The sequence below is a fragment of the Phocoena sinus genome, chromosome 1 (genome assembly GCF_008692025.1).
Source record: "Phocoena sinus isolate mPhoSin1 chromosome 1, mPhoSin1.pri, whole genome shotgun sequence".
Lineage (NCBI taxonomy): Eukaryota > Metazoa > Chordata > Mammalia > Artiodactyla > Phocoenidae > Phocoena > Phocoena sinus.
Window position 1 is genome coordinate 4,617,512 of NC_045763.1, and position 25,888 is coordinate 4,643,399.

General features: G+C 63.2%; 1 protein-coding gene across 3 annotated transcripts in view; it reads left to right on the forward strand.

The window, feature by feature from the left end:
- The first annotated feature begins 1,271 nt into the window (after positions 1 to 1,271).
- ESPN (espin) overlaps positions 1,272 to 25,888 on the forward strand; it is a 31,762-nt gene continuing 7,145 nt past the window's right edge. The window contains exons 1-11 of one of the 3 annotated variants that reach the window (XM_032639398.1): positions 1,272 to 1,752; positions 4,834 to 5,027; positions 15,291 to 15,477; positions 15,604 to 15,786; positions 15,935 to 16,066; positions 18,494 to 18,695; positions 19,887 to 20,158; positions 22,818 to 22,979; positions 23,070 to 23,265; positions 24,605 to 24,631; positions 25,739 to 25,884. In XM_032639398.1, coding sequence (XP_032495289.1) covers positions 1,459 to 1,752; positions 4,834 to 5,027; positions 15,291 to 15,477; positions 15,604 to 15,786; positions 15,935 to 16,066; positions 18,494 to 18,695; positions 19,887 to 20,158; positions 22,818 to 22,979; positions 23,070 to 23,265; positions 24,605 to 24,631; positions 25,739 to 25,884 — 1,995 coding nt within the window. In that variant the 5' untranslated portion in view covers positions 1,272 to 1,458. Of the gene's footprint in view, positions 1,753 to 4,833; positions 5,028 to 15,290; positions 15,478 to 15,603; positions 15,787 to 15,934; positions 16,067 to 18,493; positions 18,696 to 19,886; positions 20,159 to 22,817; positions 23,266 to 24,604; positions 24,632 to 25,738; positions 25,885 to 25,888 lie in introns of all 3 variants that reach the window. The other 2 variants (XM_032639408.1, XM_032639387.1) reach the window with 2 other exon arrangements.

A 25,888-nucleotide genomic window follows, 5' to 3' on the forward strand; every position in this document is an offset into this window, starting at 1 on the left:
AGTGCACAGCCCTCACGGGGCTTCAGCGGGGAGGTGGGGGTGACGGGGAGGGCGGGCAGGAAGGGCACAGGATGTTTCAAAGTTGCCGATGTGCTGACTGTGCTCCCACAGCTACACAGCTCCCATCTTCTAGCAGTTCTTCCTCCTGTCCAGCCTGCTGTGCCTCCCTCCAGCTCCCAGAAGGGCTTCCGGCCAAGCAGGCAGGGTGGTTTGGCGCACGTGTGCTCTCCTGGCCCGCTGCCCTCCCAGGGCCATCCTGCCCCCTTGGGGAGGGGTCCTGGCCCTGCTCTCCGGGCAACAGCTCTGGCGCACCTCCCCATTGCCCCCCAGCCCTTGCTTTCCCGTCTCTCTCCATTGGGCAGCCCCGGGCCCTCAAGCTCACGATTGACTGCCCCACCTCAGACAGCCAGCCAGCGGCAGCTCTGGGTGCTCTCTGAGGCCAGGGTCTCTAGATCCGGAAACCAGAGCCCACCAGGCATTACTCTCCTTTTCCCCTTCTCTCCCTCCCTGCCTCAGGGAGGCTACGTGAGCAGTTCTTGGGGGTCTGGAGGGACCAAGGAGGGCTGAGTGCCCAGCACCCATGGCCACCTGCCAGGGCATAGACCCAGAGCCCCTGAGGGACTTGTTAGGCCTGTTCCTAGCGCACGGCCTTTGCCCTCGAAGTCTCCCACACCTGGAATGCGACTACGTACGCGCCTTTGAATAAAGCCCAGCCCACCGCACCTCCCCTTTCCCCGACTGCCCACGTAGCCCCTATAACTTACTAAGTCCCCGTTTTCCTGCTCTGATCACACTTGTCACTCTCTGGAACTGCGGTCATCGTTTGCTGGCTCGTGTCCCCCAGTGCCTAGGAACTGGCACTGGGTGGATGAATCAGTTCGTCTGGGGGCTCTGCCCGCCAGCGCCTGGACGGCTCTGATCACCGGGGTCTGCTTTTTTTTTTTTTTAATATTTTGGCTGCACGGCGCAGCCTGTGGGATCTTAGTTCTCCGAGTAGGGATCGAACCCGCGCCCCATGCATTGGGAGCGCGGATTCTTGACCATTGGACGACCAAGGGAAGTCCCGGGGTCTGCTTTTCGACCGGAGGTAAATATGGAGAGAAGTCCCTGGGCGCACCGCCTCTGTCACCGGAGTCCGGCCCTCGGCGCTGCTGCGGCTGGCGGGCGGCGGGCGGGCCGGGGACTCGGACAGCGGCGGGCGGGGCCGGGAGGAGGCGGCGCGGGGGGCGGGCCCGAGGCTTAGGCTGGGCGCCGCGGGGGCCCCCAGCCCCAGAGCTCGGCGGAGGCGGAGCGGAGCGGGCGAGGCAGCGCGGGGCCGAGGCCGGGCCGGCAGCTGCTCCGCCTCCCCACTCGCAGGCCCCGACGGTCGCGCCGCGGGCTCTCCCGGTGCCCGAGGACAGACGCATGGCGCCCCGGGAGCCGCGCTGAGCCCCGGGTCGCGGCGCCGCGGGCGGCACCATGGCCCTGGAGCAGACGCTTCAGGCGGCGCGCCAGGGCGACCTGGACGTGCTGAGGTCCCTGCACGCCGCCCGCCTGCTGGGGCCCTCGCTGCGCGACCCGCTGGACGCGCTGCCAGTGCACCACGCGGCCCGCGCCGGCAAGCTGCACTGTCTGCGCTTCCTGGTGGAGGAGGCCGGTCTGCCCGCCGCGGCCAGCGCGCGCAACGGCGCCACGCCGGCCCACGACGCCGCCGCCACCGGCCACCTCAGCTGCCTAATGTGGCTGCTCTCTCAGGGAGGCTGCAGAGTGCAGGTGAGTCCGCGCCGCGCACGGGGCACCCGGGGGGGCTTCCTCCCCAGGAGAGAGTTCTGGTCTGGAGCCCTCGGGTCTTAAGGGGGGGATGGGCTTGGGAGCTCCCTCCAGTGGGCTTGGGGCGGGGTGGGCTCCCCGGGTTGAGAGTACCCGGGCAGATGCCCTGGCAAGCCCTGGCCACTGCCTAGAAGAGCATCTGGGTGATAGGAAACCAGAATGGAATGGGGCTCAACTGGGGGGTGGGGGAAGCACAGTGATCCAGGGAGTCCTGGAGAGTGGGCAGGGGAGGGGGACAAAGGGCCTGGAGTCAGAAGCCCATGTCCTCCAGGATCAGGTCTGGGAAGTGGCAGGGGGCCGGGGTGGGGTGGGGGCGGTTTGCACAAAATCCTACAGCCCACCCGAGGCTGAGGTGCCTGTGTCCCTAAGGCGAGGAGAGGGTGGGGGCTGGTAATGGGGGGGCCTCCCAAGGACCTGAGCTGATCCCAGGACATCGGCACCTTCTGGCCTCCCAGCTGCTTCAGGCCAGCCCGAGTCTTCCTGCCCTGAGACCCAAGTAGGTCTCAGTCAATGGCCACCAGGCTGGTGTTAGCCAACCTGGCCTCTCCTGAGCTGGAGAAGGCAGCTCGGGCCCTCACGTGTAGCTCTCCTGCTGAATCCTGCTGGACGCAGAGCATCTAGCAGGTTCCAGGCCCGGGGATTCAGGTGCGCCCCTGATCTCCGGGAGCCGCCAGTCCACGGGGGCAGTGAACAGCAAGCACACAGTCTAGAAAGTAAACCACGTAACGCCAGGTACTGCTAGGCCACGTGGTGGGGAGCGACGGGAGCTGCGTGGGCAAGGTGGCCTGGGAAGGCCCCTCTGAGGAGTGACCTCTGAAGGGAGTCTTGGCTGATGGGAGGGAAGTGGCCAGGTGGCGACCAGAGAACTCCAAGCCCAAGGAGCAGGGAGTACAAAGCCCTGAGGGGGTCGCATCTTGTCCTGTAGCAAGGACAGCAGGGAGGCGAGCATGTCTGCAGCGGGCTGAGGGAGGGAGAAAACCGCAGGGCCAGGTCCTAGAGGGTCTCATAGGCTAGCGTTAGGAATTTGCCCGATACTGTGGTTGTAGGGCAAAGCCAGTGGAGGGAGGAACGGAACTGATTTCCCACTTACAAGGACCACGGTGTTAACTGGATACAGAAGGCGAGGAAGCAGGGCTGACTCTGAGCTGGCTGGCTGTGTCCTGGCGGTGCCCAGACCCCATCCCCCCACCTCCTGGCCTCAGGATGGCCAGGCCTCCCATCCCACCCTTCCTGGGAGATGGCCCGGCTCCTTATCTCCGGGCTAGCTCTGTTATCAGGAGTTCCTGGCACATGGTCCCTGCCCACTCTTTTGGGAGGTGGCACGCCTCCCCGATCCCGGTGTCCAGCCTTGGCCAGAAGCCTCCCCCGCCCAAGGAGCAGGCGGCCTTGTGCCCGGCTTATCAAGTCTCCCACCCTCTTGCCCCAGTGTGTGTGTAGGGGGAGGATGACCCAGATCCGGGGCCCTGCTCAGCTCAGGGAGATAAGCAGCTTTAGGGTACGGGCCATAGCACGTGAGGCTCCTGGGGCCCACGTAGCTGTTGGAGCTTCGAGACAGGTCATAGGCCTGTGATTCTCTCCTTACTGCCACCCTCACCCAGAGGCGCAGAGCCATCAGGACCCCCTGGAGCCTCAGACCCACAATCCCCAAGGCCAGTGGGAAGTGAGGGCCTTTCTCAAGAGCTGGGGCGCAGGGCATACTTCACTATGGGCCTGTCTGGGTCACCTCTAGCCAGCCTTGTCCCCTGGGCTCAGGAGGACAAGCTGCAGCTGTCTCTGGTCTTCCCCAGGCATTCCACACACAGAGGAGTCTCAGCATTGTCCTCCGCTTCCTCTGGACTGTTTTCTCTGCCCCCCCTTCCTCCCTGCCTCTCTTCTTGCCCAACAGCCGGTCTGTTTGCCCCCCACCCCATAGCCCCTAACTGTGACCTCCCCGTCGTGCCCCTGGGCCCCGTTCCCTCTGTCCCCTCTTTTCCCTGCATTTCTTAGAGGAGCTTCAGAGGTTCTCATGCTACTGAGATTCACCTTCCTTAAGCTCAGGGTCTCTCCAGCACCCCCTGCCTCGGCCACACCTGTTCCCAAATGCCCTCTCTCTGGGCGGGGGCGGAGGTGGGCGTGCAGAGCAGCTTCCCTTCTCTGACGCCGGTAACCCGTGCCAGCCTCCACGGCTGCCCCACCCCCTTCCCCGAGCCCCTGCCCAGCTCCCTGCCCACCTCTCCGTCCCCCCACGTGCTTGGTGCTGGGAGCTCATTCTGTTCTAGAACCGGTGCCCACTGTCCCAAACTCCCAGCCTCTGAGTCCAGCCTTCTGGATGTCTGTCCGTCTTGGCCTGCAGGTCACATAAACAGCATTTGCCAAGCCCCTCCCGCAAGAGACACACACACCTGGATGTTCACGGAAGACTCATTCAACACTTCTGGGCCTAAACCATCATCCCCTTTGGGGTGCCTGGGAGGGGTCTTGCCCAAACCCTTCCCAAGGGCTGCCTCCATCCCACACGTACCACCACTGGCTGACTGCCCCGGCCCTGCCCACCAGTAGCCAGCGGCAAGGACATAGCCTGTTCGGGGCGGGGAGCTGGGAGCAGGGAGCCTGCTGGTGGTGGGGCAGTTCTCTGCACTGAGATTGGGTCATTGGACATGCGTCAACCCGGAGGCCTCTCCCTTTGTGAGACCTGGGGAGGAAGAGAGGGAGGAGGCAGGGGTTGGGCGCAGGGGCTGCTCCCCCGACCCCTGACAGCAGGGCCCAACAGCCCACTCTTCCTGGCCCAGCGGCTCCCTCAGGTGTCCCCTGAGCACCTGGGTGACAGGCAGGTGCTCCTGCTGGGGCGATGACAGCGTGCCCTGCGGGCCTCAGAAAGCCCAGCATGGATGGCACCGTGCTGCCGCTATGGACTGAGCTTCAAAGAGGGCCAGTTAGGTGCCCGAGGACAGAACTGCCCCAGTGGCTGGTGGGATGCAGGACGCGGTCCGAGCGGGGGGTGGGGGCAGGACCAGGCCTTAGGACTAATGGGCTCTCCTCCCACAGGACAGAGACAATTCTGGTGCCACAGTCCTGCACCTGGCTGCCCGCTTCGGCCACCCCGAGGTGGTGAACTGGCTGCTGCGTCACGGCGGTGGGGACCCCACCGTGGCCACAGACACAGGCGCCCTGCCTCTTCACTACGCCGCCGCCAAAGGAGACTTCCCCTCCCTGAGGCTCCTCGTCGGCCACCACCCTGAGTAAGGACCCTCCGCTTCGGGGGGCCTCTGGGTGGGGCGGGCCAGGGCTCTGGGGGGTGCCTGTAGTCGGCCGTGCCCCTCCAGCACGCCAGGGGAATTAGTGCTTCTGGGCCATCCCCGTGGCCAGGGGCCTGGCCAGAGACAGCTCCCACCGAAGCTGAAAGTTCTCCCCTCCTGGTGGGCAGACACAGGCCCCAGAGCCCTGCAAGCAGACACTCCCCCGGTACGAGCTGCACTCGAGCCGCAGCGGCTGTGCACGCAGACCCTTTGTTCGTCTCCAGGGTGCTTCCAGCCCGCAGCAGGCGGCCCTCCGGCTCTGATCTGTGCCAATCTGCAAGACTGTCCTAAGTGGGACGTAGGGGTGAAGAGCGTCTCCTCAAGCCCCAGTCAGGAAGGAGGGGGAGCCATGTCAGTTACCCAGCAGTGATGGGAGACACCCCCTGCCAGACCCCCACCCTGCCTCCTGGGCCCTCAGCCCCCGCCCGTCAGAGGGCAACTTGTCCTGTCCTGTGGCCAGCCAGCTCATTCCCACTCGCCAGGGGGATGGGGCTCCCGAACCTCCCCGGCCCTCGCGAGGAGAGCGGCTGGTCTGAGAACGCAGCTGAGCCCCAGGGTGGGGTGGGGTATGCAGAAGAATGGGGTTCACTGAAGAGCACGGGAGTCGTGGGGACGGGGTCCTGGGGGAGGGAGGGAGCCAGGTGCACCCAGAGGGAGGCAGGGGTCCTGGGGGAAAGCCACCCAGACCCTGTCTGAGGGAGTGGGACATCAGTGGCCCTGGGGACCCAACAGACCGGGGCTCTGCCTGGTGACCTTCGTCAGTTCAAGGGGGTACCTGGGAAATAAGTGGTGACAGAGGACCCAGCCTCAGGAGGAGAGCAGTCACAAGGCGGGAGGGTCTGTCCTTACCCCTGGCTCCACTCCTAAGGGCGCCTGCCCGGCCACTGGGCACCAGGGAGCAGCAGGAGGCCAGCCTGGCCCCGTGGCCCGCTGGCAGCGTGGCTGCGTCTGGCAGCCCCTTGGGTGCAGGCATGCTGGTGTGGATACAGAGCAGCTCAAAGCCCCCAGGCCGGGACCAGGACGGCTGAGCCTGGCTCGTTCTTGCTAAGCAAGGGGTTCCCTGGTTTGATTCGTGTGAGACCAGCCGGGGGTCTCCTCACAGCCATCCCTGCCAGAGGCCACTGGGCACCACTCTGGCGTGAACCCTCTGCTCCTGGACAAGCTAAGGTCTGGGTCACACCAAAATCAGTGGGATTTCAAGGAGGAGGCCCCAAACACCTTCGAGTGCGGGCTCCCAACCTGCAGCCATCAGCACCCTGGGGGTCTGGTCGCAGACTCGACGTAGACTCCCCAGGTAGGGGCTGGGGCGCTGCCCCTGTGCGTGTCCCCACCCCCCACCCAGGTGGTTCTGACACCACCCCCTCACTTATCACTTATCACGGAGGACACTGGGGCCCTAAGAGGAGAGAGACAGGCGGTAGTCATCCTCTCGCACCCGCCGGCCTCCCCCATCACGCATGATGGGCCCCAGGAGGTCAGGCTGGTGGCCATGCCAACTTAGCTCCAATGGTGTGAACTGAGGGGGCTCTGCCCCGCCCCGGGAAGTGCTGGTGGGGGGCAGGGGTGAAGCCCCAGCCTGGCCCCTGAGCCCCTCCTCCCTGAGAAGTCTGGGGCCTAGGATGAGCCTCCATGGGCTGGGGTTCCAGCCTTAGGAAGGCTCTGGTTGTGCTGGGGACACCCTCGAAGGCTCAGGGCCGGGGGGACCCTGGTGCTCCCAGGCCAGGCTGTGGTGCTGGCCGTGATTGGGCCCTGGCACCAACTCTGTGGCCACCAGCCCCCCGTGAATCTCAGGGAAGCGGACAGGAGGCCTGGGGCTCCGTTCCCACAGTGACGACGCGTGACCTGGCTGACAAGGAGGCGCTTTTGTGTGATTGCCAGGCTGGGCTCAGGCAGGAGGGGGTGCTGGGCATTGAGGTAGGGCCTGCTGGCGGGGGGCTTTGGGGGCCAGTGCCCACACCCTAACTCGGAAGTAGAGACTCATGCCCTCCAAGGCTGGGGACCCCAGGGCTGGGAGCTGGGGAGGGGCAGAGGTGCAGGCTGCCCCAGGCCACAGGGTGCAATCAGGGGACCCAGGCAGCCTAGCTTTAGAGGCCTCCGTTGCCCTGCTCTCCTGAGCCTCCCTGGCCTGCTGTGAAACACGGTGAATTATTCACAAGGGCTCAGCTCTCCCTGGCGGCAGGTGATGGAGGGAGAGCTCCTACCGCTGGGAAACCCGATCCTGCCCGGGAGGCTGTGGGCAGCCATGAGCCATGGCCATGACAAGCTACAGAGGCGCAGGAGGGCTGGGCGGCCTCCGGGGAGGGCCCAGCTAATGCTGGGCTGCACCTTGGGGAATTAGAAAGGGCTGCGGGAACGGCCTGTACCCACTCACCCCTCCTCCAGTCTCTCCCAGTCCACTGGGCAAGTCTTCCCAGAGGCAGAGGAATTGCCACCGTGACCTCAGGGGCTGCTGCCCCATGGGACCCTCCCTCTGAGCCCCCTGGGGAAAAGAGTCCTTCAGCTAGAGGCACAGGGCCGGCAGGAACTGGGCTGGGGCTGTTTCAGGCCCTGGGTCTGAGGGAGGTAGAGTCAGGAGGGTCAGCCCTCCTGGCCAGGGACACTAGTGGCTGGAGGAGCAGAGCCACGAGTCCACGTCCCCATTTGGGGCTCAGAAGGGACAGGAGCAGGTAGCCCTCAGAGCTCCTGACCATCCTGCCAGCAGGGTCCTGTGGCCCAGGAACCATCTCACGCCTCGACCATGTGCTTGCTGGGGGCCTCAGTAAGCAGAGGAGAGCCCTGGGCTCAGCTGGGACCCTTAGGCCTGAGCACTGAGGCTGGGGAGGGCTGGGGGCAGGGCCCACCGTGGTCTACCAGTCATAGAGAGCTGGAAAACCAGTCTGCGCAAAGGTTTCGGACCAGCTCCCACCTGCTGAATGCCTCCTAGGGGTCTGACACCAAGCAGTAGTCTGAGCCTCACCTGCTACTAGGCAGTAGCTCTGTAATCAGCCCGTTTTACAGATTGACTCATCTAACTAATGTTTCTTGAGCACCTGCTCTGGGCCAGGCAATATTCCAAGTGTCAGGGGATACATCGGTGAACCAAACAGACAAATGTCCCTGCCTCATGGTGCTGCAGATACAGAAATGGTGTCTCCGAGAGGCTAACTGACCACCCGGGGTCCCACCAGCTCCCTGTGTGGCCTTGGCCAAACTGCACCTCCTCTCTGGGTCTGTCTCCCATTCCTGGGCCAGGCGCTCACCTCTGAGGGCCTTTTCAAGTTCACCTGGGTGGCCCCCTTTTCCTTCCTTACTGCCAAGCTTCATGGAGCCTGGGGCCCCGTCCAGCTGGAAGGGTTCAGGCAGCCCCTGCCTTGAACAGGAAACCTTAGCTGCTCACCTATTAGGGAGCCCCAGGCCTATGGCTCAGCTCCCCCTTAGAAGGCCTGGGCCTGGGGCTGCCCTTCCCTGCTGGGCACTTGTTGGTGTTCTGGGCAGCAGGGCCTGGGGGGAGCCACACTGGCACACTGGGGACCCTAACCCAGGTGGGGGCTCTGAGAAAGGAGGGGCCTGGTGGAGTCATGAGAAGCCCCTCTCAGTGGGGACAGCCTTCACCTCCACCGGTAACTCCTGGTCCAAGCCTGTCATGTCACTGGGGCTCCAGCTGGCCTCTCTGCCCTCCCCCTGCCCGCTTCCTGTCTGGCTGTGCCCACCTTGGAGACCACAAGTCAGATCCCCAGACCGGCCACAGGCTTCTCTCTCACGGACAGGGAAAGCTGCTTCCTCACAGCAGCCCAGAGGCCCTCCTCGCTCTGGCACCCCCGTACCTGACCTCCACCTCCTCTATGCTACCTCCTGGGCTTCCTGTTGCTCCTGCCCTCCGACCTTTGGCCTTTGTACAGGCCATTCCCACTGCCTCACTCTCTTCCCCAGAGAGCTCACAGCCGCTCCCTCCTCCCCTTCAAGGCTTTGCTCCATCTCCGCTTCTCAGTAAGGCCGGCCCCAGGCCTCCTTCAGATCAGCACCTGCCCCAAGAAGACACACGCCCTCCCTCCCAGGCTTCCTCTCCCGCCTCCTTTCCCCCACACCGCACCCTCATCGTTACCTGGCATTACTTTCTGTGCATCTCAGCACATCCTCTTACCGTCTGTCTTCCCGGGCAATGAGAACATCTCTTCTTCTTCCACATCCTGTATGCCCAGTGCCTGATACTCAGTAAATACTCGCTGAAGGACTGAGGAGTCTGGGATCCCTGGGTCTTGTCCGGCCCTGCAAGCAGCTCACTGCCCGTGACCTCAGACGGAACTCCCTTCTGGGCCTCCCAGGGCCCGTCTGGCAAACGGACCAGCTGAGGCCACGTGCGAGGAGGCATCACAGAGCTCCGGGCCTGGCTGCCCATCTCGCTCACTCCCACATTTATCCAGTCAACAATTAGCATCCACGTGTACCCTAAGTACCCAGCCCCGCTAGCGTTAGGGATGTAGTGAGTCCTCACGGCTTCATGGAGACAACTTGGGGGGCTCCCAGGGGCAAAGAAGGAGCCAGGTCAAGGGCACATGTACACGCAGAGACGTTCTTGCTTATTTTCCAGTGTGTCGGGGTGTGTCCGGCAGCCCTGGTGGAACCAAGCTTGAGAGGGCAGGTCTCCACTGTTTTCAAGCTCTGCCCCGCCCTGGTGTGTGGCAGCCTCATGACATGTGTCCCTGGAATGCATAAAAAAAGTGCCAAGGCAATTCAAAGGGGACAAGTGCTACGAAGTGAAACGGGGTATTCGTAGGAAGTGGTTGGGGGGTTTCTTTAAATTGAGGGGGTCCAGGAAGGCCCCACTGAGGAGGTGAGAGCTGAATGGGAGAGGACCAGCCATGCCAAGACCTGGCCTGGGAGCGTTGCAGGTGGAACTGGCCGGGGCAGAGGCCTGAGGGGGGATCCCGCTTGGCTTCATCGCGAGCCAGGAGGGCCTGGAAGGCTGGGAGAATTGCAGACCAGAGTGAAGGCTTCTGGGGATATTCCAGGCTGGCTGATGGATTGGGTGTAAAGCTGGCTGTTCTAGAATCTTCCTCAAATCAGGGCTGCATTGCTTCACTGGGCCAGGCCTCATTTGGGTTCATTTCAAATAAGTCAGGAGGCGTGATTAGAGGATAAGGGAGGTAGAACCGCCAAAGCCTCCGAGTCTTTGTTCAGAGCGGACTTACCTCACAGCCAGATCTAATCCTTGTGGAGATCATCCCCTACCAGACCTCCCTTGGGGCAGAAATGATTGCCAGTGGGGAGGGCCACTGGAAATGCTGTTCTCTGACCGGAGTCTGCTTCTGTGGGCAGATCACTCCTTGTTCCTTGTGGCGACGGTCACAGTAAGGTGGCACCAATCTTGGACGGAGATTTCTATCAAACCCTTACAAGCATTCCATGTTTCTTTTGTGTCATCAGGGTGACTTGCTTAATAGTTACAGTTTGTCCATATCATCTTTGTTCCCAAGAGGAAGGAAAGTATCATTATGTGATGGTTGCTAGGGAGACGCAGACTTGTAAAGAACTCAAGGGTCAAGTGTTGCCAAAGACTCCTAGAGCTTGGACTCAAGGGAGGGTGGCCTGGTGTCCTTTACTGAAATGGGGACAGTAAGGGGGGAAGGTAGTTTGAGGGAGAGTGTGGAGAGATTTGCTCCATGTAAAGGCAGGTAAAGGGGAAATTCCCTGGCGGTCCAGTGGTTAGGACGCCTTGCTTTCACTGCCAAGGGCACAGGTCGATCCCTGGTCGGGGAACTAAGACCCCGAAAGCTGGGTGGCATGGCCAAAAAGTTTTTTTTTTTTTTTTTTTTTTTTTTTTGCGGTACGCGGGCCTCTCACTGTTGTGGCCTCTCCCGTTGCGGAGCACAGGCTCCGGACGCACAGGCTCAGCGGCCATGGCTTGCGGGCCCAGCAGCTCCGCGGCATGTGGGATCTTTCCAAACTGGGGCATGAACCCGTGTCCCCTGCATTGGTAGGCGGACTCTCAACCACTGCGCCACCAGGGAAGCCCCAAAAAGTTTTTTTAATTTAAAAAAAAAAAAGGCAAGTAAAATTCAAGAAGCTGCTCAGTGCACAGATGGATGAGTGAGCTGTGAGCTGATGTAGGGGCCGCAGGTACTCCAGGTCCAAGCTGGGGGGTGAGCGGCATTGGGAACAGGTGACCTATAACCCTGGGAAGTAGATGACCTCACCAGGGGCAGAGTGTGTTTAGAAAGGAGGTCCTGGGGCACCCCAACATTTGGAGATTGGGCAAGGGTCGAGGGCCCATCAAGGGAGGCTGAGAAGGCCTGGTGTGTGCTTGTCCATAGCCAAGAGGAGCAGGTGTTCGGTGGGGTGAGGGGCGCCTGTTAGGGCGTGGCCACGGCAGTCTCGAGGCCGGTAGCGTGGAGGTGACGGTGTTGAGGCCCGAGGGACGGGTGAGGGGGCTGGCGGGTCAGGCTGTGGCAGTGGTACCAGGAAGCCAAGCCCTGCTTTCCCTGGGAGGAACCCTGCAATTTTCAAAGATTCCTCTTCTGTCTCTCACAAGAGGCTTGCAGAGGCAACAGTTGTGATGCCCATTTGCCATATGTGGAAACTGAGGCTGGGGGTGGTGGTGCTAGAGAACGCCCCGGGGCCCTGCACATTGAGCCACAGAGTTGGGGTGGTGGGTGGAGGCCAGGGCCAAGACTAGGGGCTGGGGCTGGACCGGTCACCCATGGCGTCACTATGGCTAGAACTCGATGGGTTGGAGCCGGGCGGGTCCTGAGGCCAGAGGTCTCCCGAGACCCCATCCCTCTGCTCTAGGCAGCGACTCTCCACAGCAGAAATGCTGCCCGGCCTGACCCATGCTTGTTGGGGCCTGGACACCCCAGGTCAGCAGTGCTCCCACAGAGGCACAGGGAGGAGGGATCCTAAAATACAGCGACGGCGCCAGGCCTTGCTGAGGGCTCTGCAAGCGTGTCTCAGCAACGATCATTATCCCCACGCGTGGACGGCTTTGTGAACAGAGATGGGAGGCAAGACACCACTTGTGGGTGGCACACACGCCAGGTCCTTCTCACACTGGGTCCCCCTCTGCCTCTCAAGTGATCCTAGCCCTCTGTGCCTCAGTTTCCTCATCTGTAAAAGGGGAACGATTCTGACACCTACCGGGTAAGGCCTTTAGGAGGAGTAGATAGAGACCATGTGTACTTCGCGCATCCCAGTGCTTGGCACAGAGCAGTTTGTTCAGCAGATGGTACCCACTGTCACTGTTATCCGTTATCGTCATCTCTACTACTATATAAATTCACTCTCTCTCCATCTAAATTCATTGATTTAAAGACTAGTGTTGGGAATTGCCTGGCGGTCCAGTGGTTAGGACTTGGCGCTTTCACAGCCAGGGCCCGGGTTCGATCCCTGGTCAGGGAACTAGGATCCCGCAAGCGCCGCCAAAAAAAAAGAAAGAAAAGGACGAAATTCATTCATTTACTTTGATCCTGTGCATATATATATATATATATATATATATATGTTTGTTATCTTTTGGCCACGCTGCACAGCATACGGGATCTTAGTTCCCCAACCACGGATTGAACCTGCACTCCCTGCATTGGAAGCATGGAGTCTTAACCCCTGGACCGCCAAGGAAGCCCCTCCTCCATATTTTTAGAGTTTACCCCAGTGCGTATGAGGGTGCCCATTCTTCTTGCCTCCAGGTCGACACAGAAGAAAGGAACAAGACCAGGACCCCCTTTCCCACACCGGCTCATCAGCGCATCTGCCCCGTATTCTGGGGTCTCCCAGGCTGGGGGCTGTGACTCCCGTATGGGTTACTGAGCGCTCCCTCCGTACCAGGGACGCCAGCTGGGGTTGTCAGCCAGTGGCCTGGCAGGAGGCTGTGAGCACAGCTTCCCCCTCCTGCCCGGCTCCTGCTCTGTGCCAGCGCATCAGACCTCCTGAGACCTCCTCAGGCTGGCTGGGCAGGGTGGACTGGGAGAACAGGGCTGCCGGCAGATCCGGCGCCCTGAGCTACGAACACTGCCTCAGGCCTCCCCCGAGACAGCCCGGTGGGCCCTGGGAGGTGGCCCCTCCAGTCTCCAAGCCCCAGGACCCCAGCACTCGCTGCGCCTTGGTTACGGGGTGAATAATTCAGGCCATCGAGTGTCGGTCATGAAATATTAAACGGGCCGTTCCTGACGCACCAGCTTGTGAAAGTGGGAGGGGGGCAGTGCTGGCACCGGGGCGTGGAGGCCGGTGGCCGAGAGCCAGCGCGTTCCTGAGGTGCGGCGTGTGGGCGCGACCCTGTCTGCCTCTGTGCGCTGTGCTCGGCACACCACTGCGCCCCCGACACGGGTGGGGTATTGGCAGGCAGCCGGGCACCGTCCCAGACTCGGTGTCAGCCCCGAAGTGGCAGCTCTGTGCCTGAGGAGGGGCTGTTCCCACGTCAGGAGGACGAAGAGAGCCGGGGCTGCGTGCCTGGTGGGCGCTGCAAGCCGCCTGGGGTCAGGGGTCAGGGGTCAGGCAAGTGGACAGGGATGGGGTTTTAGGGACAGGGAGAGGTCAGACGGGAGGGTCCGAGGGGTGTGTGCGAGCGAGGGGCCAAGTCGTGGGTGGCTGACAAGAGGGTGGGTGAGGGGGCAGATGGAGGAGGAGTGGGTGGCCTGGTGCCCACGTTACCGTACATGCGGCTGACACTTAGATGAGGGAGGGAGGGCGTGGGTGGTGGGGGTGGAGCGTGTGATCGAGGTCGTGAGCAAATAGATGGGAGAGGCGGGTGGGTGGGAGGATATGAAGTCGGACGAAGAACTGCGCTTCCTGGGGCCCAGAGGGCTGATCCAGCCCAGAGGGACTCAGCTCCGACTCCCTACCCCGCACCCTCTGTGTCCCAGACCCGCTGCGAGCTCCTCTGCCTGGGCCTAGATTGTGGCTCCACCTAGTGTCTGGATCTGGTAACTGCACCCTGGCATCCACACCCATTGTGAAGTCAGAAAAACTGAGGCTGAGCCAGTGGCAGGAACAGCTTCCCTATTTCCCAACAGCACTCTACTTCATGGGACTGATTCCCCAGTTAGGACCCTTCTGTGGGAGCTGGGGAGCAGGGATGGGGGGCAGTGACAGCTGCAAGCTAGGCCCGAGGGAAGGCTGAAGGAGTGAAGACATGGAATGGCCCTTCCCCCAATCCCTCTCCTCGCTCCCCTCGTTCCTGCTGTGCGTCCGGGCCTGCATCACACAGACGGATTGTGCTCCGGTGCCACTTACCAGCTGTGTGACCTTTGGCAAGTCACAGCCCCTGGGCCTCAACTGTCCCACTGCAAAATGGGGATGACAGTAGGACCTAAGTTAGGACATGCAGTGAGGACCTAACATGCACTGCATGTTAGGACATGCAGTGTGCTAGTGTCGTAGCGCAGGGGAGGTGCTCAGTGGACGGCGGCACCTGTCGTGTTACCAGGCTGATTTCAACCACAACCAGAATATTCCACTGAATTTTAATTTCAGATAAACAACGAATAATGGTTTAGTGTATGCACATCCCATACCACATTGGGGGTAGACTTACACTAGAAAATTATTTGTTGTTTATCTGAAATTCAGATCGTAACTGGGCATCCTGTGTTTTACCTGGTGACACTACCACTCTGCCTTCTGGGAATTCAGTCTTCTGGGGGCGGCAGAGGCCAAAATAAGTTATGATCGAGCATGACAGGTGGCCCACGGAGTGAGCCCAGGGCAGAGTATGAGGCACAGAGGTGGGAAAGGCCTGTTCTGCTGGAGAAATCAGGGCAGGCCTCATGAAGGAGGGATCTGTACCGAGTCTTCAAGAGAGACGGGAAGGGCATTCCAGACAGAGGGGGGACATGATCAAAGGTACAGAGGTCCGACAGCAGGTGTGAGGACTCACACTGACTGTGGGTCAGTGTGGCTGAAAAGGTAGGGGGAGGCCAGGTCACCGCATCCCTGTAGATCTTGGTAAAAAGGTGGGCTATTTACTGAGGGCAGAGACTAGCTCAGTCGGATGTGCATTGCAGAAAGAAGGCTGCCGGGGGGAGGTGGGGAGCAAGCCAGAGGGCCCCCCCCCACACCCAGGGAGGCTGGCACAAGACTGAGTCCAGAGGGAGTTGGGCAGCCGGGTCCAGCCACTAGATTTTTCTCCAACCCACCCTCCCAGCCCTCCAGAGCTCCCCGGAAGCGGGTGAGGGGTGAAGAAAGCTTTGGAGGGGGACGGGCACTGAAATCCCGCGGTGGGTGCTGCGTCTTCCGCAGGGGAGTGAATGCCCAAACCAAGAACGGTGCCACGCCCCTGTACCTGGCGTGCCAGGAGGGCCACCTGGAGGTGACGCAGTACCTGGTGCAGGAGTGCGGCGCGGACCCGCACCTGAGCGCCCACGACGGCATGACCCCGCTGCACGCCGCGGCGCAGATGGGCCACAGCCCGGTCATCGTGTGGCTGGTGAGCTCGGGGACAGGTCGGGGTTGGGGCCCGGGAGAGGCGGGGCCTGTACGGGACGGGGGCGGGGCCAAGAGGGGCCTGGCGCCCAGCCCCCGCCCCTCTGTGCTCCGTCCCCTCCCCCCCCAGGTGAGCTGCACCGACGTAAGCCTGTCGGAGCAGGACAAGGACGGCGCCACGGCCATGCATTTCGCGGCGAGCCGCGGTCACGCCAAAGTGCTCAGCTGGCTCCTGCTGCACGGCGGCGAGATCTCGGCCGACCTGTGGGGCGGGACCCCGCTGCATGACGCCGCCGAGAACGGGGAGCTGGAGGTGAGGGCGGGCCGGGGGCGTGGCCGGGAGGCCGGGCGAGCGCGGGAGGGGCGGGCGCCCTCTGCTGGCGCCGCGCTCTCAGCACAGCGCTGCCCAGGCGCCGGGGTCCCGGCTGTCGGCCGGGGGTCCTCACTGCGCGCCCCTGCAGTGCTGCCAGATCCTGGTAGTGAACGGCGCGGAGCTGGACGTCCGCGACCGCGACGGGTACACGGCCGCCGACCTCGCGGACTACAACGGCCACAGCCACTGCACCCGCTACCTGCGCACCGTGGAGAACCTGGTACGCCCCGGGCGCTGCTCCCCCGCGTTACTGCATTCCCCCCACAGCTTGCCCCCACCTCCCCGCAGGGGTAGGTGTTGTTACCCTTTTTACCACGGAGGAAGCTGAGGTTCAGGGAAGTGAATGAAGCCCCTTGCCCAGGGTCACAGGAGTAAGTGCCCTAGACCACTACCCCACGTGACCTCTCAGGCCAGAACCACTGACCATTGGGGAGTGAGGGTGTGCAGGCAGAAATATCGAGGGAAGGAGGACCAGCCTCGTCCTGATGAGAACCAAGGCTCGGAGAAACAACGACACTTACACACCAGTGGGAACAGTAAAGTGCATTCACCTGCCCACAGGTATTAACTAGCTCATTTAACTCTCACCACCACACTCTGAGGTAGGGAGTGCTCGTATCCCCATTTCACAGGTGAGTAAACTGAGTCTCGGGGAGACCCAGTCATTAAATGGTGGAGCCCTGGTGTCCGGGCCTGGAGCTACCTCTCTTCACCACTACTCTGTATGTTTGCTCACCGCGTGGCTACTTCATGATTGAAAACCTGTGTTAGTGTTTTCAAATTATTTTATTATGGTTACAAAGCCATGAAGGAACCCACTAGGACTTGAGCGCAGATGTGGGTCCTGGGCTCTGGCGCAACGTCTGCTTTGGCGCAGGAGGGAGGAAAGAGGGCTGGCTTCACAGGCATCTTCAGAAGTGGGGCAGCCTGGCCACGAGAGGGGCTGCGGAATGAGGCTGGAGGAGAGAAGGCTGATGACCCCCTGCCCAGAGCATTGTCTGCCCTGTCGTCGAGCATACGGGGGCACCCTGGTTCTGGGGACTCCAGAGCACAGCAAGGCCCAGGGATCAGAGATGGCATCTGGCCCCAAGGAAGAACTCCCTCCAGAAAGGGCCATCCGGAGAAAGTAGGGGTCCACAGAGCCCCAGCGCCCTCTGGCGCCCCCTGATGGAGGCTTTAGCTTCAGGCAATGAGCAAACAAGCACCATTCCTTGAATTCTGACCCCGGTAAGGTACCCTACCCTGCCTAGTGCTTTACGATGTAATCTCAGTTCATCTTCACAGTGAATTAACACTAACAGCTGACACATAGCCAGGCATTTACTGGCTACCATGCCCTGGCACTTCACTAACTTTGAAAATCTTTGTTATAACCTAACGGGGCAGGCAGTACGGTTATACGCATTAACAGATGAAGAAACTCAGGTACAGACAGAAAGGACGAGTGATGGAAAGGTCATGTAGCTAGTAAGTGGAGGAGATGAAATTTGAAGCCATCCCCCCAGGCTGCAAAGCCTTTGCCCCTAACCTCTGTTAGGGCTGGGCAAGTACCCACCTCAGCCAGCCAAGGAGAGAGCATGTTCAGGCTGCCCCCCGCCCAAGCCCAGCTCCTATGGCTCCCCTTGTCTCAGGGGTTAGGCAGCAGGGCCTGGCCCCCCCGAACTGGGTGGAGTGTGGAGCACCTGGCCCCCTCACAAGGCGGGCCCAGCTGCGGCAGTGACGGATTCAAGCCATGGAGGACACTGGCCCAGAAAAGGCAAACACTCCCGCAGAGCCCCTAATTACGGGGCCAATGAGCATGGCCGCTTACCAGCCGTTACCTGGTGCCAGGCCTGCCTTCCGTTCCCGGGAGACCTGTGACAGTTCTCAGGCAGGGAGGAGCTGGCCTGGGCAGCAGGCAGCAAGCAGGCGAGCCGCAGCCTTGCCGGCAGCAGGGCCAGCATGGGCAACGTAAGCATGGCCCCCACCCCAGCCCGCTCCCAGGAGGGAGGGTCAGGCCTGTGGGCAGGGGAGAGGCAGTGGTGGGGGATGGCTGAGCTCAGGTTGCCCCCGCCCCAGCTCAGCTGGGCCACCCCGGGCCCCATCCTTTCCCCAAAGGCCCCATCAGGAGACGGGGGCTAGGCTCCCGTTGGGATTCCTTGCCGTCTCTCCGGCAAGGAGAGACAGCGTGGTTGCTGGCCAGGTCGGGAGTTCAGTCTTTCCTGCAAGTTGGAGGTGCCGTGCACCCCTCCCCTATCCCCAGCTGCTGCAAATGCTCCCACCCGCTGCAGCAGCGCCGGTGCCTCCTCGCCACGGTGGAGCCTGGCCCTCTGCCCATTGATGAGAAAGGAGTAAGGCTGGTGCTGTGGCCGCCCTCGCTTGGGGTCCAGCCCAGCGTGCTCTCTCTCTTCTGAGCAGAGCCTCTCAACCCCGCTGATCAGAGACCAGCCAGGGCTGGGAGTTTCCCAGGAATCCGTGGTCCTGCCGCTGCGGGGCTGGGTTTGAATCTTAGCCTGGGAAGAACCTGAGAGATGATGGGGAAGGGAGCCCAGAGAGGGAAGTGGCTTGACCGAGGTCACACAGCGAGGGTGTGCCTGAGCAGGACCCTGGCCCAGGGTGTGCTGGTCTTTGGAGCGGGGTTGCCCTCACAGCCCCCTCTCCCGCTCAGAGCGTGGAGCACCGTGTGCTGTCACGGGATCCATCCGCTGACCTGGAGACCAAGCAGCCTGACTCGGGCATGTCCTCACCCAACACCACCACGTCGGTCCAGCCACCGAACTTTGACCTCAGCTCGCCGGCCAGCACCCTGTCCAACTACGGGTCCTGCTCCTCCAGCCACTCCAGCATCAAGGGCCGGCGCCCCCCGCGTGGTGAGTGGGCCTGGGGAGAGGGGGGAGGGAGAGCCAACTGGAGCCAGACCACTGCGCCCTGAGGACCATCCCTGAGCCCACTCTGCCCGCAGCTGACACTGGAGGCTGCCCAGGTCACCAGGAGGGCTGGTTCTGTGGAGGACAGGTGACACTCAGGCTTGTGGGTGTCCATCACAGACATGCCCGTACATCCACAGGTACCCTCCCGCCAACAAAAGCTGCATGCAGCCCACACGCAATTCAGTATCCTCACTCACACACGAAATGTTCCCCAGATGTCACACACCTGCCCACACTCGAGTGCACACCTACACACGTGTACACACAACACACAGGTATGAATGCACGACCACATGTACAGAACCATACAGACACCTACGCTACATGTGCGCGCTCCTGCACCCCAGGTCCACAGACCAATGCAAGCACATTCACAAGTACAAAGAAGGGCTTCCCTGGTGGCGCAGTGGTTGAGAGTCCGCCTGCCGACGCAGGGGACACGGGTTCGCGCCCCGGTCCGGGAGGATCCCACGTGCCGCGGAGCGGCTGGGCCCGTGAGCCATGGCCGCTGAGCCTGCGCGTCCGGAGCCTGTGCTCCGCAACGGGAGAGGCCACAGCAGTGAGAGGCCCGCGTACCGCAAAAAAAATAAAAATAAAAAATAAGTACAAAGAAGCACGTACACACATTCAGGAACATACACGAATGCACACTCAGGCAGAAGCCAGGCACACATGTTCACACATGCTGACCACGCCCTGAGCTTAGGTGTCTGTCCACCTGCGATGCCTGCTTTACGCCGCCAGGTGGCGGCCTGCAGAGCTGCTGGGCCCCTGCAAAGATGCGGTGTGGCCGTCGGTACCCGCGCCGCCTGCCCGGCCACATCTGCCCCGAGGAGCCACCCCTCCACCCTCCAGGTGGCTGTGCTCCACAGCCCTGTCTTGGAGCCCGCGGCCCCCTGCCAGTTCCGCTCAAACCTGAGCACAGGCCTTTCCCCAACGAGTGCAGGGCTGCAGGTGGGCAGGGCCGGGGCGAGCGTGGGCCCGGTCCTGCGGGGCCCACGGTGGGGCCGTGTCAGTCTGCACCCGGAGCCTGCCCGCTCCCGTGGCAGGTTTTTTCCGGGCAGGAGGGGGTCTTGGGCCTGGGGGCAGCCTCTTTGCAAACTCGCAAACCCAGCCTTCCCTCTGTCCCAGGGCTTCCCAGCACGAGAGCTGCAGACATACAGAGCTACATGGACATGCTGAGCCCAGAGCCAGGCCTGCCCCGGAGCAGGATGGAGAGACCCAAAGCACCACCGCCACCACCTAGCTTCCCTCCACCATTCTCACCCCCAGGCACCCAGATGCCCCCACCCCCGCCAGGCTACCCAGCTCCCAAGCCCCCTGCGGGGCTACAAGCAGCTGACATCTACATGCAGACGAAGAACAAACTCCGCCATGTGGAGACCGAGGCCTTCAAGAAGGAGGTAGTGAACCCTCCCCAACCTGCCTGCCCTCCGGCCCCGGGAGTGGGCTGATGTGGGGGAGGCAGCAGAGGCCAACGGGTGGCCCGGCTCGTGGGTACAGGGCGGGCGGCGGGGGCAGGGGGAGCTGGTCCCTGGTCCAATGGCCTGTTCAGGAGTCAAAGCTTCCGGTCAGCCCCATGGCGACTCAGGGCTGAGCACTGGGGACAGAGAGATGAGGAAGACAAAGCCAGCACCCTTTGGGAACTTGGGGGGCAGGGCGGGGGGAAGGAACATATACCCAGATAGCCATGCCTCCCCGGGAGCTGGGTCCTCATCACCTCTTGCACAGAGTGGCAGGGAGCTCATGGAATCGGCAGAGCATATGTGCAAACTGCGTCTCCACAGGCGCACTCGTGCCCAGCTCCGGGCTCAGGTGGAGAAAGGGTCCCAAGGGAGTGTCTTCAGGTGGGAGATGCAGGCAGTGTGAAGGTGAGGGCTGGGAGGAGGGTGGAGGCCAGGGGAGGGGGCACCCGCAGGACTCAGCACCCTCTCAGCACTGGGGGCTGGACGCGGGGGTAACATGGAGGCTGGCTCCCCAGTTTGGGGCTTCAGCTCCCACGTGGGTAGACAAGCCAGTCCTGAGATGGGCGCCCTGGGGAGAAGCATGCTTGTAAGAAGGGGCCGAATCCGGTGCGGGCACTTTGAGTGTGGGGTGCCCGGATGCAGGGCCTGTGGGTTCCTGGCCGAGGCTTTGGAGCAGGGGAGGGGGCAGAGGGCTGGTCTGCACAGCTCTGAGAGTCCTGGGCAAGGAGGCCCAGAGGAAGCCCTGGGGTTCTAGTCAAGAGGACAGAGGGAGGCCGGTCTGAGGCCGCAGGGGAGGGCAGCCTGAGGCCCCAGGCGGCTGAGTGTGGGATAGAGCCCCCCTAGGGTCCTGTGGGAACCCTGACTTTGTAGTTCTCTCTCGAGCCCAAGGCAAGCTGCTCCAGGGCCAAGCTCAGTAAACAGTTCCCACAGGTGACCCACATCGCAGGGCCACCGGCTGGGGGAAGGGGAGGACACAGCTCCACTGCAAGTCTTCTTGCTACCTCAGACCAGGCTCTCAGTGGGTTCCTCTTTCATCTCCAGAAAGTGAAGGCGGCCCAGGAGAGGCCTGCAGGGGGCCTAGGGCCAGCGGACTTTGCAGGCCAGGCGTGTGGGCCCTGCCCCAAGCCACAGGACAGGCGGCCCCTCCCCTGAGCCTGAACACCAGGACTGCGAGGTGCCGTGCCTCTCCCGTTGTGTGCGTGCCCGGCGGCAGGCGCTGGGCCGCTCCACAAGGGCCCTTTGTGTGCCCCGCGCCCCCCCCCCCCACCACTCCCCGGCTTTTTCCGGACCGCGGGCAGGAGCAGGGTCGCGGCGTCCGCGCCTCGGGGATGCAGGGGGCGCCGAGGGGGCAGGCTGGCCCAGAAAACAAATCCCGCGGTGTCGCGTTTCCTTGCAACGTGAGCCCGGCTGGGTGGGGCTTGGAGGGTCCGGGGCCACCGTGGGGACGCTCGGACTGGGGGTGGGGCAGGGGACAGCCCCTGCCAGGTGACTTGGCCTTTGGCCCTTGCGCCTCCTGTCTTTCTTCCCGGGCTGGGCTTAGTGGGGGGCAGATGCGACGGAGTGGGCTGCCCGCGCTGTCACCCGAGCCCGGCCTGCCGCCCCTGAAACCCGAGGCTTGGGCGCGGGTGTCGGTGTCCCTTACGCAGCCGGCGATGGTTTCCAGATGCGGGAGGGAAAGGGCGGGGGCGTGACCCGGAACCCGGGGGGCCAGACGTGGGGGGCTCCACTGCCCGTGGTGAGGCCCAAATTCTGTCTCTGGCGGATGGAGGGAGTGAGTGGGGGGATGAAGCCTGGGGTGCTCAGCCCAGAACGGAGGGAGAGAGGCGCAGGGGGGTGGGGCCACATCTGGCCTGTGGGGTAGGAGCGGCGCAGCAGCCAGGTGTTGGCGGAGCAGTGGGCGCCCCCGTGGCATTCCCGGCTGCTGGGGGTTTCGGCCCGGGATTGGCAGGCCCTGGGTGATGTCAGGCCGACAGAGCTCTCAGGCGCTCATAGGCGCGGGCGGGCGGGCTGGGCTGTAACCTGAGAGGAAGGATCAGGTAGCGCAGGTGTCGAGTCCATGCCGCCCCCGCTGCCAGGTGCACAGCGGGGGCCACCGGCACGGTCGCAGGTAGGAGCAGCCCCAGGCCGGGGCCGGGCGGCTGAGGGCCCTGGGCAAGCAGTGGACTTCCTCGGGGCGAAACTCCCGCAAAGGAGGGTTGCGCGAAGCCTTGGTTTCGCGTGGGACCGTCTGGTCGCCGGGAGTGGGGTACGGCTGAGGCCTTAGCGCTGCCTAAGCTGCGAGCTACCCCTTCTCCAGCTCCCCCTGGCGTTTGGGCTGGGCCACCCCGCCCCTCGGCCCGCCCCTTCTAGCCACAGTGGGGGCCCCTACGCCCCTTGGCCCGCGCCCAGAGCCCCTCCCTGTGGGGCCGACCGAGAGTGCCCTTTCACCGAGGCCCGCAGGACCCTCGCCCCATCCCCGCTCTGAGAACAGGAGGGTCTGGGACCGCGGCTCGCCACGAGCCCCCGGAAGGTTAAGAGTTGGGGAGGCGGGGAGAGGGATGTGGGAGGCGGAAGGGACAAGTGCCCGAAGCTCACTTCGCCCGCTGTCTTCCCGCAGCTGAGCTCCCGCGACGGCCGCAACGGGCTGCGGAGGCAGGACTCCAGCCGCAAGCCCCGCGCCTTCAGCAAGCAGCCCAGCACGGGGGACTACTACCGCCAGCTGGGCCGCTACCCCGGGGAGCCGCTGGCCGCGCGCCCGGGCATGGCGCACAGCGAGGAGGTGCGTGCCCGCCAGCCCGCACCCGCCGGCCGCCCGGGACCCGGCCGGGCCGCCCGCGTCTCACTCGCTGGCCCCTCCGCTCCCCCGCAGGCGGCGCTGCTCCCCGGGAACCACGTGCACAACGGCTGCGGCGCGGACCCCAAGACGTCCAGGGAGCTGCCCCCGCCGCCCCCGCCGCCGCCGCCCCTGCCCGAGGCCCTGAGCTCGCCGCCGCCCGCTCCTCCTCTGCCCTTCGAGGGCTCTGGCCCTGGCTGCGGGCAGCGTCGCTCCTCCTCGTCTACTGGCAGTGAGTAGGGGCGGGTTGAGGGATGGGGGGCGGCGCTATCCCTGAAGGGGGAGGGAAACCAAGACCCCCTCCTCCCCCCCCCCCCCGCCCCCGCCACCGCCCCGGACAGCTGCCACTGCCCTGGTGCTTCCTCTTTGGCTCTCTCTGCAGCCCCACCCCAATGAGGACTTGACCCTAAGGGGAGGCTTGGGGTTGCTTTAGGTCCTGCCAGAGCAGGACAGGGCTGTGTGACCTGGGGCAAGTCCCCTTCCCTCTCCGGCCCTGCCTTCCACCCAGTAGGGAAGGCCTCCCAGCTCTGTTGGCTGCTGTTTCTGATGAGCTGGTGGTGCTAGGGGGAAACTCAGAGAAGTAGAATTAGCTTCAAGGAGGCAGGGTTGCTGGCCAACCTTCTTCCTGCCCCACATCTATCCTGAGTCACTCTTCCACTCCTGGCTGCTTTCCCTTGTTCTCCCAAGCTAGCCACGGCCCCAGGCCTGGCTATAGGGTCCAGGCCAGTGACCCACCGTGCGCTGCCCTCCCCCTCCTGCTGAATCCCCGAGCATCCTTTTTAAGAGCTAGACTGGTGACCGGGATTCCTGGGCTTCTCTTCTGAAATGCGGGACAGCCTCCTGCACGCCGGGGCTCCTGGGAGGCCCAGGAGGCGGTATCTGGGTGCTGATGCCCCCGTTCCAGCCCGGCAGGGGGTGGCCGAGCTGCTCCCCTCACGCAGCCACTCGGTTTGGGGACCATGCTTAGTGATATCATCCAAAGCTTCATTTCCCTGGCTAGGGATGCAAGGCTGCAGTAGCGTCCAGGGTAGGGCCAGCCTGGGCTCCTTGGGGTACCTATGGAGCTGCAGCCCCTGTAGACCACAGCCCATGGTAGCATGTCCACCGTTAGCTGAGCATCCAGAAAGGCCCCCAGCTTTGAGGTCAGTGCCTTCTCTTGGCAGCCTGGAGCAAGGCTGAAACTAGGAACAGAAGAAAAATGGACTCTGGGCTTCTCCAGACACCCCTTCGCAGCAGAGCCTGGGCTGGGTGCCCTATCCCATCCCAATGCCAAGATTGAGGCCCTTGCTAGGGGGCCAGGGCCAATGGCAGCCCATCCCAGCCCTCAGGGGCACCAACAAAGCTGGGAACTGAGCGGACCACCCTTGTGGAGCCCCAGAGCAGCCTGAGCCAGGGTCAGACGGACCGGAAAGTTCCTCCTCTCACCACCACCACCCCGCCCCGCCTGCCCCCGCGCATCTCCCCTCCTCCTGTCCTCCCTGGCCCTCTCTTGCTCTCTGTGATGTCCTAGCCTCACCCCGGCCCCCTCCCTCTCCTAACTTCGCTGTCACTTCTCTCCTGTCGGCCCCTAGAAGTGAGAGTGCTGAGACACAGGAAGAGTGAGTAGCTGCGTGCGCGGCTCCTGGCTGAGGCGCGGGGGCGGGGCACAGGGCACGCTCAGGAAAAGCCAGGCTGACGGGCTGGGGTCTTGAGGAAAGGACGGGACCAGGGGCCGGCAGGCGAGGGGTCCTGGACGCTACAGGTTCTACCCGCATTCTGTGCCGGGCAGACGGTTTTGCCTAAAGAAATGAGCCCGCAGCCGGCGCCCACCGGCACTTTTCCCTTTCTCCCCTCCCACTACCGCGCTCTGGGATCCCCAGCCCGGGGAACCCAGAAGCTGTTGGCCCCCTTCTTCCCCCTCACCCAGCCCTGACCCCTTCCTCAGTCTCTAAAGACAACCCTCCCCCAACTCCATTCACCTCCGCCGGCCTCGTCGGAAAATGCAAACTCCGCGCCGCGCATTTGCATGTCGTCCGCCTGGCCCCTCGTCCTGAGTGCCCCGACCCTATATCCTTAGTAAGGTCTCGGCTTTCCCGGGTCCACCGGAGCTGCGCTGCGCTTTGCCATAAGTGTGCTCCGTCTGGGCTTGCAACCAGTGCGTCTGCGCGCGTCTGTCTGTGGGGGTGGGGGTGGGGGGAAGGGGGCCAGCTGGCTTCTGGCATCCAGGGTCCCGAGTCTATAGCCATGGAAGCCCCAGGTGACTCAGTCCAAGGGTCGCTGGGGTTTGCTGGTGCAGAGAGATGGCCAGAGAGAGGCTCCACCCTGGCGGGGCCGGGCCGGGGAAGCCGGGACAAAGGTCGGGTGGCTGGCCCCAGGTAGTGTTCTGGAGCTCGGCACTCAGTGCGCTGGGCAGAGATATACGCTAGAGGCCCCAGGGCCGGCCCAGGAGCTATCATGAACTCCCAGGGGCCTCCAGGCGGGGGCTCCACACCCCGTGAGTAGGGTCGGGAGGATGGAGGGGCTGCGCGGGCTGCCAGCTGAGGACCCGCCTCTGGGGTCCCGGAGAGCTGCCTGCGGGACCCGGGACCTGGAGAGCTGCCCTCTGAGCCCAAGGGAAGGCCCCGGCCTGCGCTGACTTGGGGAAGGGGGCAGCGGAGGGCAGGTAGGGGGTGGCGGGGACGCGGGCCTCACACCAGGCCAGCGTCTCCTCTCCTGCCTCCGCGCAGGCACCAAGTCTTTCAACATGATGTCCCCGACGGGCGACAACTCAGAGCTACTGGCTGAGATCAAGGCGGGCAAGAGTCTGAAGCCGACGCCGCAGAGCAAGGGGCTGACCACGGTGTTCTCGGGCAGTGGGCAGCCGGCCTCCCAGGTAG